Genomic DNA, 17920 nt, shown 5'->3' on the forward strand with positions numbered 1-17920 from the left:
GATCATGGTTCTCATTGTGATTCTCTGCAGGGCCTGAGCCCTCTCCTACCCTGGATGACTTGCCTCCCTCCGTATATTGGCAGCGAGTCGGAGAAGTGTTTGGGGGAAGGGAGGGACGGCGGCTGTGTTGCCAGATTGTGTGAGAGAATTCAGAAATAAGCAGCCAGGTCTATGAAAACAAGCCCAAAAGAAGCGACAGGGCTACATGATCACGTTAAACCACATTGGCTATTTTAAAATGTCCGATCTACAAGCTCACAACGCGTCACATTTCCAAAAATAAATCTGGTGACAAAATGTGGAATATTTATGAAACATTTTAACAACACAAATCTGGTATGGGGCTACTCGGCACAAATATTTTAGATGCAGAGTCCTTGGACAAATTAATCTGGGGGTCCTTGACTCCTTGGCATGAAAATGTGTGAGAATCACTGGTTTAAACAACATTGGGTAACATCCCCGAAAATAAGCAAGTACACTTTAGAAACTAGCCCAAAAAACCCTGCAACTACCAATATTTAGATTTACAAGCAACGTTACAGAAAACTAAGCCCAAAGTCGCTTATAATGAGCAGACTGGCAACATTGGACGGCGTGCAGGCAGCACAGGAGGGCTGCTGCGATGTGACTGAAATCACAAGAGAGCAGGAGAGGAGGGTAAGCGGTATCATTGCGGTCACGTTCCTGTAAACTGTCAAACTAAGGGATTTAGAGCCCAGGCTTCTCGGTGTGACAGTCAAAGTGTATGGGTGAGCGAAAGCACTTATGAGCGGTGGGTGTCAGGTTCTAAATACATTTACAACAAGCTAAGGGGGTTGTTGCTGCGGATCAAATCGCAGTGCTTCTTTTTTTCTTTTTTACCACCCAACAACAACGGCAGGATATTTGAGGAGACCCAAAAGACAAGAAAGGGTTATAAAATGCAACTCTTTTGCACTCACTCTCCTACACTTGATGGTTTTGGGGCCAAAGCCGTAGAAAATGAAGGTGAGGATTTTAAGGAGTGTTACGTTTGAACAAAACATGTAAAAGAAAGAGACAGCAAAACGAGTCTGTGTTGAACTTGAAAAAGGGCCAGACAGAGGGTAACATCTGAGATAAAAAGGGAGTGCACATTAAGAAGAGCAATACAAGAATGGATTGAGACCAGAAACTGACTCGATTTCGTCAATATGCACACACCCAAACCCTGAACGAGACAGAGAGGGTAGCACCAGTCAGTTGCACAGGCCTCATGGATAATTCACATGTGTATAAATCTATACTACTAAATCAGGCTTTAGCCAGCCTGTTAGCTTTACTTCCTTTTCGCATACCAAAGTCCTGGTTCCACTTCACATTACTCTAAATACACCACGTTTGCTCGTGCTTATATGTATGTGGCCATTTAATCCTGCCCAAGCAACAACGCAGATAGGCCAACAGCCGCACAGTGACCCAGCCATGAGCCACCATCCATGAGAGAAGGTACTGAAGTCTGCAACAGGCCACTTGTGCATCGGCATTCCCTCCTCACTCTCCCTGGGTCCCAGTGTGCGAAGCAGCTGGGCTGAACCAGTTGTTCCCCATGACTGGGCATAAAACTGGAAATAAAACATTGTGGGTTCTAATTTTATCATAGCTCTACACACCAGCATGAAGTGACCACAGAGGGGAGAACCTCTGAGCCTAATTGGCGGTTGTGGCGGAGGAGGGGGTTGGAGGCGGGGAGCAGAGTTGGGGGGGGCGGGGGGATTGGCATCCTTCCCCCCTCTCAGCAGTCCCCTTTCAAAGCCCTCTGAAATATCTCAAACAGAGATGTGAATTGTTAATTCAGTCTGCAAACTCGCTTTTTTCCAAAGGCGCTGCCAAAATGCTGACAATTTTTGGAAGGTCCAAATCAGGCTAGGTCTAGGATGTTGTTCCATTTAAGTCCATTTCACCTATGAGTGAGGGGAATGAAGAAGGCCCTTTATTTAGTCTCCTCAGACAAAACCAGTGACACACACACATGGAGCAACCCCTATATGGGTAACTTCATGCACGGGTACGTTTTCTTCACAACACTGCCATTGCAACTACACCACTTCTTACTAGACTAGAGCTACACCGTGGCTTGATTATAGTGCTATGACAAGACGTAAAAAAGAAAGAAAGAAAGAAAGAAAGAAAGAAAGAAAGAAAGAAAGAAAGAAAGAAAGAAAGAAAGAAAGAAAGAAAGAAAGAAAGAAAGAAAGAAAGAAAACAATTAAAACATGCAACAGTACAGTAGCATTAGTACAGGACAGGGTTCAAAAACATGAGCAGAACATGGACAGCGTGTCCATTATCCACCATAAAATCTGGCAATGAAATAAGGTGTTCCAGTTTGAGTTTTAAGCTGCAAATTATTCCATGACCAATTTGGTCCCAGAACAAGCTCATCTTGCCTGACTAAGTTCGAACAGCAGGTACCGTTCAATGCACTTCCTAGTACTGGAAATAGATCCATTGTTCTTGTTTTTACATGAAAAAGAACACCCTGATAGTGTTTTCAAACCAACTCCCATCTGTAGGGATTTCCAGTAATATCACATTTCCTTGTTCTTTTAAGAAGTTATACAGCATCCCGTGCTGGCTGTGGATTTCATTTTGAATACTTTCAGTGGCAGGCGTAGTGTAGACATTAAATATGAATGCCGAAGCACTCTCCAGATCAACTGGAAGCCGGGGAATGCACGAAGGCTGTCCCTCTCTTTTTAGAAATGGTCATAATATTTGTCCAAGAAATACCTGAGAAGCAGGAGCCTTTTCGCACGTCTGGCCCACTGGGTCATAGGAGGCTACTGTTATCAGTGGCCATCAGGCCCACATCAGTGCCACGGCTCGTTCAGAAGCTAGATTCCACATAGTACAGTTAGCCAAACGGCTTGGCAAATGTGCATCACTTTCAGAAGTAACGTGCCGTTGTAGAGGACAGAAGACTAATTGGGAGGAGATGTACAGTATATGTGAGAGACAAATATGGACAGAGTGAGTCACACTAGGGCTGAACAATTTGGACAAAATCCAATATCCCAATATCTTTGACCAAATAGGCAAATACCTCTAATGATAGTGAGGATAATATGCTTTATTTGCCCTTACAAAATAAAATAAAAATTGGCCTGGGCCTGCTTAGCGGTCCAGGCCAAGCATGATAGTGTGTTGCTGGTTCGAGTCCCGATCCAGACGAACTTTGTACCTACAGTACAACTATCAATAAAGGCAAAAAGCCCCAAAAATATCTTTAAAAACAATGTTGTATAAAATACTGTAGAGATTAAAACAAGGAAAAGACAACACTTACAGTATACCATATCACCATATTAGTATACAATATTGGAAATGCCAGACGATAACTATTCGATATCGATACAATGTTGACCATATCAATGGTCAATAACCCAAAGGGCGGGGTGGGGTGGCATGACGTGAGAGCCAAATGGCTGTCGTGTGAATATACTAGTGAATTCTTAAGAAGCCAGCCTGGTGATGGAAGTCTCCAGTCAGAGGCAGCCAGCCGAGTGATGGAAGTCTCCATGCAGTCAGACATCATGGCCAGCTGTAGAACAGACCACACCACTGACCCACTTTCACTCCCGTTCCCTCTCACAACATGACCATCCCTGCTCCACAAATCAACTCCAGACCCACGCAGCACATTCCAGCACCTTCTAATTGATTTCATGTGTCGAATTTCACCTCAAGTAGATACTCACTCGAAGAAGAGTAGAACCGGATTTTTAAGGAAAGCAAAAGGGCGCTTTGGATTCCAAGCGTAAAATTAAGTGAAAGTAAATGTTGTACTTATGCAACATGTGTGTTAATTGCACTCTTACAGTTAAAGGGTTTTTCATTCAATGAAGATTGAATTGGCTGTCCCGACTCTACTGTTGCAATACATTTTAATTCATTTAATGTGCCATGATGAAAGTGTCAACTTTCCTCCAAGCACAGATACAGTATGGACTATGGAACACTAATTAGAATAAAAAAATAAAAATCTTTAAAAGAGAACTGGAACACAACACAGCCAAACTGTTTGCCAAGCAGATATAAATGTGAAAACTACATTTGTTTCACATGCATGCCTCTAACACTGAGCTCATCAAAGTGGAATCTCAGTGCTCCAACCAATCCCATCCCCTTGTGAATAATTTCCAGGCAGAGCGACAGAGCATGGATTCTATTAAATGCAGTTTAAAAAGATAAGGGTACAAATGGGAATCTGAAAAAGGGGTCTTGAATAAATAAATGGGCCTTGTGGGTCTCGATGTGCGTGGGGCGTTCACTGGGGTGACAGGGAGGTGGAAAAGAACCACCACTGCAAACGCAAAAACCAGGGCTGTTTCTCATCACCCATCACCCCTCTCTTCAGTACTCACTGATCCTACAGTGTGTTGTGGAACTTGGGTCTTCCAGAGTGTTCCATGGACTGAGAAGGGAAAAAAAGGACTGAAAATAAAATAAAAAGAAAACAGCAAGTCATCCGCAGTATGTAATTAGACCCCTGAGGTCAAGTTTGAAATGATTTCTCTGTGCTCTTGTTTAGTAAGATTTCAAAGCAAGAACCCCAGCTATATAAGTAACAACTAAAGCCAAACAATGACCAAGAAGAGGAAGAGAATGAGGGCAGAGGAACTTCTGGTTATTCCTGGATGTTTGTGGTGCATTAATTATTCAAAAGGAAGGATTTATTTTTCTCTCTCTCTAACTAGAGGCAGAGTACTTTGAATTTAAAATATTTCTACAGGCAATCAGAGTATTACAGATAAGTGAAAATAGTTCCATTTAGACTCATCATTAACTGTTTAAGCCCTATTTTATACTTAATTGTACAACACAGTGTTGAACAGCAAACTGGATAGCCGATCTACAAGCTCTAATAGGGAGCAGTTGTTTTACTACTGGTAAGTGAAGACAAGAGAGTCTGATTTAGGCTCATCATAATTTCATTAAAAAAAATTCCCTAAATGTCCACCTATGGCTTGCCCAAAATAGGGACACCAGGTTGTAAGTGGCGGAGGAAAAAACAAGTACAACACAAGTACAATATTATAGGAATATTATAGGCCAAAAGTCCTATCCTATCACCCGCCCTGAGCACTGCTGTGGCCACTGCTGAATCACTACTCATTCAATGGCAGCACTGTGTTGTGTCCATCCAATGGAAACAACCACTTAGCTTTGTGCAGGCCAACCCACTGGCCCAGTATCAACACAGTTGACCGGCTTACAGGACACACGCAACATCTAGGTTCAGGCCAATCAACTTCTAATCCACAAAAGTCATTTTCAAAGTGGCTGAACATGCATACAAACAACAGCTGCACTTTAGAGGCAGTTAGTGTCCTCCCGTCGTGCCCCGAAGGCCTTTTCGTGTCGTAGGACAACAAAGGGGTCCAGAAGTGACCTCTGAGGTAACCCGATGAGGCTCTGCATGCCGTCACAGGACACAGTCAGCCATAAAAGCCCACGGAGAGCAGGGTTAACGGTGAGAGTGAGAGAATGAGATTGATTAACAGAGATTAATGCTAGGAGTTCCTCTGCCATGTCCAGTTTTGCCCTCTCTTTACACAGTAAAATCCTAACTCAGAACTGTACATACTTTGATGCGGTTAAAAATAGAAAATGGGAGCCACAAAATGAAGGCCGGACAACAATGTAAATGGAGGCATTCATTGAAAGTTGCCAACATCATGGCCATAAATCTTCCGCTTGCTTTACTCCTGTTCTCTGAAATTAGGACACAAAAACAAAGATGGTAAAAAATGAGGAAGGAGAATGTCACTAAACAAGTGGTTCTCAAACATTTGCATATAAAAGAACCCCAAATTAATAGTGCCCGCTGCCAGGGGCCCCCAAAAAAGAAGATTGTTGTTGTTATATTAGATTTAGTACAGAATTTCACAACTGTCTCTGTAAGTGTCGGTGAGACTAGGTCTTCTAACTTCCATTATTTCTTTTGGTTTGAAGTTAATTTGTTTATTTACGTTTAATTTATATAGAAACGTACAGTAGTTGATCTGAAGTCATTGTTAATTATACATTACACCCCCCCCCCCTTGGCTAACGTTTGGCTAGTGAAATAATGGTGAAATTAAACTGTTGCTCATTTAGCCTCAAGGGTCCTTGATGGGGTTCCAGTGGGTCGCAGGCCCCCACTTTAAGGACAAAACAGTTCAGAAAGAAAGATCACTGTGAATGAGAGCGGATCTGTGTATCCGTTCTGCACCACTCATTACATTTACGTACTTCAAAGCAAGCAGAAGGCTGGAATGTGTGTGGCTCAATAATTGCCTGGAATGAACCATAAACAATGCATAAATGAGTTGTCATGCAGTTCAAATCTTAATAGACCACCTCTTTGTTCAGTGGCAAGAACCTAAATCTTCAATGTGTCAAACACAAAAACAAAAGATCTTTCTTTACATGCATTTCCCAGTCACACATCCCAGTGATGTGTGCCATCACTGAATTCTAATCGCAATTTAATTGCAAAATTAAAGCTGCATGCATAAGATTTATGTAGTTGCTGGGATTCAAACCTAGGTCACCCGCACGGGTGACAACATTATTTTCTACCAGTTGAGCTCCAGCGGAACTCCCACTTTGGCAGTGGTTCCTACCCGAACACAGGGGTCGGACTTTCTCATTAGAAGAGCGAATGAGAACCTATTGTATGACCATATTCTATACAGAAGATTGGTCAAAGTAACTTCTTATTAATTCAGAATTTCAACTTTAGGGAATACTCATTCAAGGTAATATGTTATAAAAAAAACACACTGGCCTACATCCTGGCTTACACTGTCATCTGGGGGGGGGGGTCCCCAGATGACAGTGAGTGAAGTGACAATTTAAGGATACTACCTGTGTCTTTAATACATAAAACAAAAAAAGAAAAAGACTGCACCATAATCAACAAACTAAATTATACTATAAAAACTGGTTAAACAATGCAAAGAGGCCAAATTGGTAAAATATCCGATCTACAGTGCCACAATGCCTTGCAACATGAGGCTTTTTGTATAAAAACTGTGGTTCTCTTCCTGTCTGATAGGAACATGTTACATTCTTCCTGGTGTGATGATGACTGTCTTTTTTTTGCCAGTCTTATGATGTTGCTTTGTTCATCTTAGGGTCCTTTGAACATGCCTTGCATGAAAAAGGTAAACCAACAACGCCACAAGTGCACGTTTGGGACATGAAATAAATAGATCTTCCATCTATGCATTTTTACAGGTAGAGTAAACAAGACAGTTCAAACATTGCAACCGGTTGCAACATTTGCCTCACACCATGCACGGCTGTGTGAATGCTGGCTTTTTGACATATTTTGCCTTTGTGCATCATTGATGCTGAACTCCTCACCCTCACGCTGGCCACGAAATATTGTCTGCACTCTAGACTTTAAAAAAACTGCTCTTCCTCTTATGTCAATCTTAGATCCACATCCAGCGCACACTCCAGCACATGCATGCATGTGTAGCAGCGCCTGAAGCCCAAAAGCCTAATATCTCCCTTGGCCACAAGGAAAGTGGGGATTCCCTTGTGGCTGAGGCGGTAGGCATTACATTTTGTGTGAAAAAATAGCAGATATATATATATATATATCTGCTATTTTCACAATCAGTGGAACCTCAACTCTTCAAGAGCTTATCAGGGTGGGTGGTCTACAGTTCAAATATGATCTTTTTGGGGGTCGCGACCTGGAGAAAATGGAAACGTGACCCATAAAAATTGGTCTGCAACCCAAACATGGGTCCCGACCCACTGATTGGGAAACGATGATCTATGAAACAAACAGCTACAGTAAGTAGCAACATGTTGATGCAGCATTCACAGGCAACACCCTCAGGTTGAAAGTGCAATGACTGAATATGATAAAAGTAGACAGGTTTGGCACAAGGCAGCAATCCATGAAATTGAAATCTTATCTACATCCATATATTTTCTTCTCTCCTCTGGCCAGGTGTAAAAGCCACTGAGGGGTCTTTATGTGTTCAATTCTCCCAGTAACCCGTTAGATTTTCCCAAGTGTAACCACCGGAATCAAACCCAGGTCTCTCGCATGAGAAACAAAACATTTAGCCTAGAATCCCCACTTTCCTAGTGGCCAAGGGAGATATTAGGCTTTTGGGCTACAGGCGCTGCTGCACATGCATGCATGCGCTGGAGTGTGCACTGGATATGGATCTAAGATTGACATGAGAGGAATAGAAGTTTTTTTTTAAGTCCCTAGAGTGCAGACCATCTTTCGAGGCCAGCCCGAGGCGTGAGGGTGAGTTCACCATCACAAAGGCAAAATATGTCAAAAAGCCAGCATTCACACAGCCGTGCATGGTGTGAGGAAGATGTTGCAACCGGTTGCAATGTTTGAACTGTCTTGTTTACTCTACCTGTAAAAATGCATAGATGGAAGATCTATTTATTTCATGTCCCAAACGTGCACTTGTGGCGTTGTTGGTTTACCTTTTTCATGCAAGGCATGTTCAAAGGACCCTAAGATGAACAAAGCAACATCATAAGACTGGCAAAAAAAGACAGTCATCACACCAGGAAGAATGTAACATGTTCCTATCAGACAGGAAGAGAACCACAGTTTTTATAGCCTGCAACAACCCACGGGCATCTTACAGAGCCGCATTAATACTCACACACACTGCATAATTTTGTTCAATAAGCCAATCCAGTGAATCCACAGATTTGGGTATTTTAGGCGCTAAACAGAGTAAACAGTGATGTAAACCTAGCTACCAGAAGACATCATTCACATTTCACAATACTGTACATCCTAATGATCCTATTCACAATCACAAAATACTCTTTCATCTGTGGTGTTATGCTTTTGCATGCGGGGAACCACACTGAAGACGTTCATGCTAATCTGTTTTCAGCTTGTGATCTCAGTTAAATCGACAATGCAGGAAGAGGGAGTGTAAAAAAATGATGCATCTCTTCAGTATACTGTGCTGAAGAGCGGCATCCTTTTTTTACATGGTCAAGGATTCTGGAGCCTGGTGGTATTGATTTTGGATATTGCATAATTATTCTTTAGGTTAAATGACAAAAGCCTGCCGATTACGACCACAACAAAGTCCTATTCAATCTCATTTCCATTACTTCAAATGCCACATTTAAAGTTATACCCACTGCCTGTTTGTTTTATTCTGCTATTAGTGTAGATTTTAATCTTAAACATTAAATTCCCATTGTCAATGAATGGACAATTTACATCTTGTGTCTGAGCAAATCTGTATTTTTGTCCTACACAAAGATTACATTTCCATTGACAATTATTGGAAAATTCATACATATCTGAGCAAATCGACATGTTAGGTCATGATGATGTACGATGATAAGAGCACCCCGGGCCCTCACTTCACATGGGTCACTGGGTGTGATTTTTATTATAGATAATTATCCCAAAGCGAATATGTGTCAAGTCACCTAATGGACTATAAGCAGCTTCTGCACTGTCTGTCTGTACAATAACTGTTCTTAGGTCACAAGTAGAAGTAACCAGGTGTAATGGCTGGAGAGAGCAATCAAAGTGCTATTATCTGTTGAATTTGTATGAAGGATGCTGCATTTTTCCAACAGATGTTTTCCAGTGATAGTTCTAAGGTAAGCTAAAGCCAGGTCCCATTAAAAGGTCATTCAAACAGACTGTAGGCTCCTTAGGAATTCAACCTCTTTAGCCTCTGACCCACATCTGCACATTTCACCAAGCATTCACTACTTTCTGATGGGGATTACAATCATGTATTGTACTACAGCATGTCAGCTCAGCCATAATTTAATGCAACACTTAAACCCTAGTGTCTGCCCCTGTTCTGCTGGTGAACATTCCGCGAAAACAGCAGATCTACAAGCGACACGTGAGTTTATAGATTTCGGCAAAGATCTGGGGAGGGAAATATTAGTAGATTTATTGTAGTCCTGGGACCGCGGTCAGCAAAGTGTAAAGAGTAATATGTGGTTAAGTGGCTTATATTAAAGTTCACCAACAACACCACAGACACACATTTGTCATAACAACTGTACACTTAATGACGTGTTTCCATGTTGTGTGGGCACCAAGTTGCTGTTACTCAATTTTGCCTTTGGATTATTTATTATATTTTTTTAATGTGTTTTGTCTTTTTTGCCTTTATTGATAGATAAATATTGACAAGAAAGAGGGAGCGAGAGACAGGGGAGAGACATGCAGCAACGGCCATCATGAACGGGACTCGAACACGCTGTCAGGCCAGAGGCCTATATGTGGCATGAGCCTGAACCGCTTTTATGTGCCAAATCGGCCTGTCAAACTATTGCAACCAAAAATACAGTCACGGTACAGTCACCTGGCCTCCGTCTCTTCCACTTTCTGGGTCCTGAGTTCAGGCGGCGGCCCAGTGGTGGTCGCTGACAAATCCAAGCGTTATCAGTTTGGTACTAGGCTGACCCTGCACGGTTCATGCCCAAACTTCCATCCTTTGGGATCAGCACTGTCATTGGGCGGCACTCGGCAGCCACAGTTGCGTCAACATTCAGCATTGTTGCTGGCAAGAGATCTATACATCCAGTCCAGTCGGTGTGGCATTTATAGCTCTGCTTGTCCACGAGGTAACTAATTTGTCTGTCGGTGCCATCATAGAGTGCCTGCAGTCAGAGCTGATTCCTGGTTAAGTTTATTTTGTTTTAGCCCCCCACAGCCACCCACGCACCACACCGAGTCCTTTAGCTAGCCCCTCCCCCACCGTCACATCCACATTGGATTAATGGTCTTCCTGTGTCCAGATCCTATGGTTCTCCAGATGTTATGGATGAGGTGGGAGGAGCTTACTGAGTTCAGTATGCATTTCACTCTGAACACTGCACATGTATTTACATTAACAACAGACATACACATATATATATGGGTTAGGGTATACATATATATATATATATATATATATATATATATATATATATATATATATATATATATATACATACACACACACACACACACACACACACACACACACACACACACACACACACACACAATATATAAATAAAAGAACTGATACTGTAAAATAAACTGCTGTTTCTTACTGTCGAGGTCAGTGTGGTAATGTTCTATTTACCACAACAAATATGGAATTGGAAAAGGAGCAGTGTGTTTGGTTCTCCATCCGATACAGTCTGCGTGGAAACACCCACACAATATTTTCTTAATATCTCGGCAAAGATGTTTAGAATAATGACATCAATAATTCACATTGCACTACCACACAACATGATGGGCTTTCCTTGAAACCCAAAGGACGTGCCTGCCTGCACAGGTTGGATCATTTGCAATATCATTATTACACCCTCCAAAAACACAAGCTGATGTTCACTCAACAGGTCACCAATTGGAATACTTTGGAATATCTATCAGGAGACAGGGATTAAAGGAGCCCCACTGAAATCAGACAACCAATCTCACGATGTGGTAAGAGAGTACTGGTACCGCTATTCAATTGATCTTTCCATCATCAGTCTGTACCTGGCTAGCTGGCTGTTACTGGGAGGAGGTGCACGGCCTGTTGAGATACAATTATGATTTTTCAGCTACCGACACTGCACGTCGGGGCAAGCCTCGCCATTAAGAGGTACAGCACAACCAAACGCAACTGTTTGCACATCCGTGAAGTATGTCAAAACAAACGATGAAAACCGATCCCAACAATATGTTCCACAGGTTTGATTCACGACAACTCACGCGTGCTCCTCCGATTTTCTGAACAACAAACCAGCCCATGCATTTAAATGGCTACGTGTTCTTCGATTGACATCTATGGTCACACAGAGAATATGTTGGAAGAATCGTGTTCTTATATTGCACAATGGAGCGGCAATATTGATATTTTTGTCGCAGCCATGTCGCTTTTGTGGAAACGGGGCTGTTCATTTAAATGCCTGCGATTGCCTTTTTACCTGCTGAATATTCCTAGTGTGGCAACATCATTGCCTTTCATTCTAATAGGCCTATTATGACTGGTAAAACACACGCGCTGTGAAATTGCATATGCTACACATTTGAAAAATAATTACTTATGCGTCTATGTATTAGGCTACCATAGGGTAGGCTGGAATAGCCCACCTTCTCTTGATTAAATCTTTTTATCACGAATCATCGATCTCTCTCTGCTGGTCTGGCGCACTGTGTTGTGAAATATAGCCTGTTTGCGCTGTTGGTTCCAACTCTGATGAATGTAGGCCTACACAGTACACACACTGACTGACATACACACAGAGAGGGAGATGCTTTGCAAAAGTGGTCACGCTCTACTACACGAGTAGTCTATCACAATGCAAAAAAAAACACGGGGGGCTCTTACCTTCGATTGCTCCAACAGGAGATATTATCTCCAACGTGAGTATAAATCCCAAGAAGAACAACCTCATTGCCATCTCCTGAGCAATGCCCGTTGGCACCGCCGTAAACGTATAAAGGGAAAGTTGTCTGGAATTCTAAAACCAAACAATACGAATCAACCACCACATCCGAACCCCTGGCCCGTGGGGTGCGATTGTCGGTGAATTGCACCCGTATAACCACGCACACTAGTGGACGCTTTGGCTAGGCAGCTTCTGTAATAAAACAATAAAAAATGCAAGATAAAATGGACATGTAAAAAAGGCTACAGCCCGACGAGGCTATAGGCAGTGCTGCTGCACGCTCATGTATTATTTCTAATTGATTATCGGCGTTCAAACATGATGCACACACACACAGGCACAGTGTAACCTCTGTCTTGTCTGTAATGAGGTCTCTCTGTCTCACTACTATACAACCATGCCACCAACAAAAAACGTCCAGTCCTAGACGAGTCCTTGCTGGAACTGTCGGCTCTGTTAAAAATTAGTCCATGCCAAAAAACTTAAAAAAAATAAAAAAGTAAAAAGCGTTTTTCTCCTTTGTGGAGCGCCGATACCTCCGTTGGTTGTTGCTGGTGGTTACAATACATGTGTGTGTGGATGGTTCGGTTCAATCTGTGGAGCTCCACTCCAGCAGCACTGAACTGACTGTGCAGTGTTGCCAGATTTTGCGAGAGAAATAAGCAACAAGGTCTATGAAAACAAGCCCCAAAGAAGCGAGCAGTTCGCCCTTATTCACCTTTAAGCGGTTTGAAAATATTTGAATAAATTCTAAAAATGACTCAGTCTCTCTGTCTCTGAGTAATATATTTTAAACATTTTTAAAACACAAATCTTGTATGGGGGTCCATAGCATAAAATGTTTTCAGATGGGGGTCCTTGTCTTGAAAATGAACCCCTGGTTTAAACAACATTTGGAAACAAATATTTACAAGCAACTTGTACACTGTACAGGCAAAACAAGCCCAAAGTCGCCTATAATAAGCGGACATGGCAACATTGACTGACTGTGGTGTGGGACTAGCTCGTGGCGTCACCAATTCAACTCCACACAAAAATGGGAAAACTACGCGGCAGGACGTCCGTGCGCACGCGCGAACACACCTCCCTTTCTCCTATTTCATGCTGCTTTTCAGACAGTGTTGCCATGTCTGGTGAGCTACGTTGTGCTTGTTCTTCTGAAAAGTTATCGTGTAAATATATTTCTTGCTTATTTAGGCTTGCTAACTAAATGTTTAAACCAGTGGTACTCAAACATTTCATGTCCATAAATTATAAATTCATATTTATTTCTCTCAATTCTTGTCAATTACTTGCCCTTACTGTATATGTTTCTTTTCCATTTTTACCTCCTTACATGATTCCTTACATGATTTCCTGTTTTTTATATATATAGAAGTGTATATTTGTACGTCTCTAAATGTTCTGATGAATTGAAAATGGTGGACCCTGTTGTAAACAAGTGTAATGCTTTGTCAGTGTGTCGTCCACATTCCAACAGTCTTTGTATTGAGTTGTGCTTTTCATGTGAAATGTAATGTACCCATTCTGCAAACTGTTAATAAATACTTCAACAATCAATCAATCAATCAATCAATCAATCAAGTCGCTTCTTTGGGGCTTGTTTTCTTGGACATGGTTGCTTATTATTTCTCTCGCAAAATCTGGCAACACTGTTTTCAGGCCCATTCTCATTTCGTACAGCGGTGTCGCGCGCCGAACCTCACAACGCGGTCGCATCCCTATGGTCGCATCCGCGAAGTTGGGTTGTGAGAGCATGAATGCTATTTTTTGTTGGTGCGCGCGACACCGTCGTGCGTCGACATAGCATACATTTCAGGCTGGCCCGGGATGTTTGGGAGGAGAGAAAAAGAGAACTGCAACTAGCGCTCCTGCATCAGCCATGTTGGCTCAATATTTCAAAGGAATCTGGAATGTGTTCCTCTTTTAATAGCCTGTAATCAGTGTTGGGGAGTATTAAGCTACATGTAGCTGAGCTACGTAGCTTAGCTACATTTTGCTGTAGCTTGTGGTATTTTAGCTACATTCATATTTGTGTACCTCGTCAAGTAGCTCAGCTACTTTTTGGGTCATTTTTTGTAGCTTAGCTACTCAAGTTACAAGCTACAATTTTGGGGAGCAGGGGTCTCCCAGAGGGGAGGAGGGGTCTCCCAGAGGGGAGCAGGGGTCTCCCAGAGGGGAGGAGGGGTCTCCCAGAGGGGTCTCCCAGAGGGGAGCAGGGTGGGGGGGTCTCCCAGAGGGGAGCAGGGTGAGGAGGGGTCTCCCAGAGGGGAGCAGGGTGGGGGGGTCTCCCAGAGGGGAGCAGGGTGAGGAGGGGTCTCCCAGAGGGGAGCAGGGTGGGAGGGTTCTCCCAGAGGGGAGCAGGGGTCTCCCAGAGGGGAGGAGGGGTCTCCCAGAGTGGAGCAGGGTGGGGGGGTCTCCCAGAGGGGAGCAGGGTGAGGAGGGGTCTCCCAGAGGGGAGCAGGGTGGGAGGAGGGGTCTCCCAGAGGGGAGCAGGGTGAGGAGGGGTCTCCCAGAGGGGAGCAGGGGGAGGAGGGGTCTCCCAGAGGGGAGCAGGGTGGGAGGAGCAGGGGGAGGAGGGGTCTCCCAGAGGGGAGCAGGGTGGGAGGGGTCTCCCAGAGGGGAGCAGGGTGGGAGGGGTCTCCCAGAGGGGAGCAGGGGTCTCCCAGAGGGGAGGAGGGGTCTCCCAGAGGGGAGGAGGGGTCTCCCGCATGTACATTCTCAATTTAACGCTGAAAAATAAAAAGTAGCTGAGCTACTTTGAGCTACTTTTTCCAAGTAGCTGTAGCTTTACAAGCTACATTTCTCCAGGGGTAGCTATGTAGCTTGATCAAGCTACTGCCATGGTGAGCTACTTGTAGCTTTACAAGCTACGCTTTCAAAGTAACTTCCCCAACACTGCCTGTAATGATTACCTTTGTATAGAAATGGTTAACCTGGCTTTATTCACCATTTACAAACCAGCCAGTTAGCCATTAGGGAGGGTATTTGAATAATTTAATTGCTGATATAGGGCAGGCTATGAGGCTATCATTTATGATGGGGATGGATGGACATATTTTAATCTCTAAAATGAAGTATTTAGTTTAGCAATGATTAATGCTGTCTCCTATCCTAGAGAAATGATCATCATCGTGTTTGTATTGTTACAAAACTCAGTCTGAGGTCCATGACTTGAAAAAACTTGAAGCCCAAAAGATGGTGATCTGATCACACTTTTAAAAACCAAAAATATATATCCATGTAGGTCTAATGGTCCGGTGCCTATGGATCATTTTGGTAGCGTTTTAGGGTGAGATCTCATTTTGCCTTATTTCTTGAAAACTGCAATACAACAATCTCCTTTAATGCTTTGGCTGCAAGATCAAAAGTGGATAGAAGAGAAATGGTTGAGCCGAGTGGTTTCAACATCCTCGACTCCATGGTGCCCTCTAGTGGCTTTATTGTGGTACGTTTCATGAATCTGCCTGGAGGCCCAGGAAATCAGATCCTTTGTTGTTGTTGTTGTTGTTGTTACATCCCATTATCTTACAATATGAGAGTCAAAGCTCCTCGACATTGCAACAAGAAGAAAATAAAAGGTTGCAATAAAATATTAATAGAATAAAAAAACAGTAAAACAAAAAGTGGTTATTTCTACCTCTAAATAGGCTACTATAGTTCACATGTACAGTCTATGGTTCACATAAACTGTTAGGCTGTGTATGATGTGATTTCAATGTATAGAGCAGACCCAGACTTCATGTCTGGACTGCTATATGTGAGTGTTTTGCAGGTGAACAATATTTTAGCCAATAAGAGATCACAAATGGTTGGATAATGATAACTTCAGTGAGGAACTATCTGGTCCAGGAGTGAAGCCATTCTGTAAGTGACAGATTCAATGCCAGCGTTGTGGGCTGTAAATAAAGCAGTCTTCCAAATGCAATTGTAACTTGAACATTTATTATACTGCTGTTTTTATTGCATGTAAAGGGATGGGTATTATTGTTATCCTTCTTGACCAGCAGGGGGCGGGCACTGAATATAAAATAATAATAATCACACACTCACCAATGTAAAAATAATAATAATAATAATAAAATAATTTGATTTTGTGTGGTAACGTGAGAATCTAAAATTATTTTTGGAATCAATTAATCATATGAAAAACCATCCATTTAGCTCTTACGTCACACTTTGGGGGTGAGAGTGGGATGTCAATTCAATTCAATGATGTCCCATCCTCAGAATCAGAGTGTCATATGTGCTAGGCCTAACTATTTTCTCAAACGGTAGCCTACTATCTTCTATCGATGACCCTATTGTCTTGCCGGGCAACACTATATACTGTAGTCTACAGTGTAGACTACAGTATATAGTGTTGCCCGGCATCTTGCTCAGATGTGTAGACACATCTGAGCAAGAGTCACAGAAGAAAATGTGAGGTATGTGCAGTATCTGGGAACATCATGCCTGTTTTCATATCATGGTCCCCATGAAAGAATCCTATGAAATTGGGGACATTGACCTAAAGTCAAAATTAGCCGGTCAATGGCATTAAAAAGCTTGATTATTATTTTCTTTATTTAACATTTATTTAACCATAATAACCTAATACCGAAGAAGCTTAAGGGGAGAACAGGAACGTCTAATAACGCAACCAATAAAGGCCAATAGGCCTATATAAAAACTAAGCAACGAAATTTGCTAATAAACTAAAAGGCAAGAGAACCAACATTTGCTATACGTCAAAGCAGGAGCAGTGTTTGGGAAGTGTGCTCATGGCAATCCTTTTAAAGCTCACTAGGGGAATCACAGAGGCCCGTTTGAGTCTGGTCTGTAGGTCATTCCAAGACCAGGGTCTTTTTTTCCTCAGGCTATGTCGCTATGCTATGCCGCAGCCAAGCATTTGATCTGAGGTTGAGAGCGTTTTGGACAAGTTCAAATTTAGAACAAATGTAGAGTGGGAGATTACCAAGAATGGCTTTATAAGTGTGTAGCAACCTGCGAGACATTAAGGAGTACCAACCCACTAGGGTGTACAGAGTACAGTGATGAGTCCTATAGGGGGAGTTGGTTATGAACCTCAATGCAGCATGAAACAAGGGGTCAAGTTTGCTCAGAGTTGAGGAACTAGCAAAACGGTAGACAGTATCGCCATAATCGAGCTGCGACAGGAAGAGGCTTGTAACCAGCTTTTTGCGAGAAGCATTAGAAAAGCAGGATGTAGTGCCCATACCCTAGGTGGGGTTGGCAAAAGGGCCTTTCTGTGTGGAGTTTGCATGTTCTCCCTGTGTCCCTTAGGGTAGGTAACCTCACAAAAAACATGCAGTAATCCTGGTCTCAGTGGTCTCTAAACAACTACCTCCCCCTGGGCCAGCCTGGGCAGGAACAGGTCGGAATAACGTGTTCCTTCCACGCACTACGTCCGGCTGGGGAAACTCTCCCGTCAGGTGGAAAGAAGCAGCTTGAACTCCTCATGCATAGAAGTAAGCATGAGGTCAGTCCACTGCCC

The 17920-nt window shown here is 42.8% G+C and overlaps 1 protein-coding gene across 1 annotated transcript in view; it reads right to left on the reverse strand.

Moving 5' to 3' along the window:
• LOC310861655 (low-density lipoprotein receptor-related protein 1-like) overlaps window positions 1–13001 on the reverse strand; it is a 168760-nt gene extending 155759 nt beyond the window's left edge. Inside the window, exon 1 of the mRNA XM_083769200.1 lies at window positions 12363–13001. Within this exon, the coding sequence (XP_083625326.1) occupies window positions 12363–12435 (73 nt within the window). The 5' untranslated portion in view covers window positions 12436–13001. The remainder of the gene's footprint in view (window positions 1–12362) is intronic.
• Window positions 13002–17920: the final 4919 nt, after the last annotated feature.

Source organism: Protomyctophum parallelum (genome assembly GCF_964188405.1).
Source record: "Protomyctophum parallelum genome assembly, chromosome: 7".
NCBI lineage: Eukaryota > Metazoa > Chordata > Actinopteri > Myctophiformes > Myctophidae > Protomyctophum > Protomyctophum parallelum.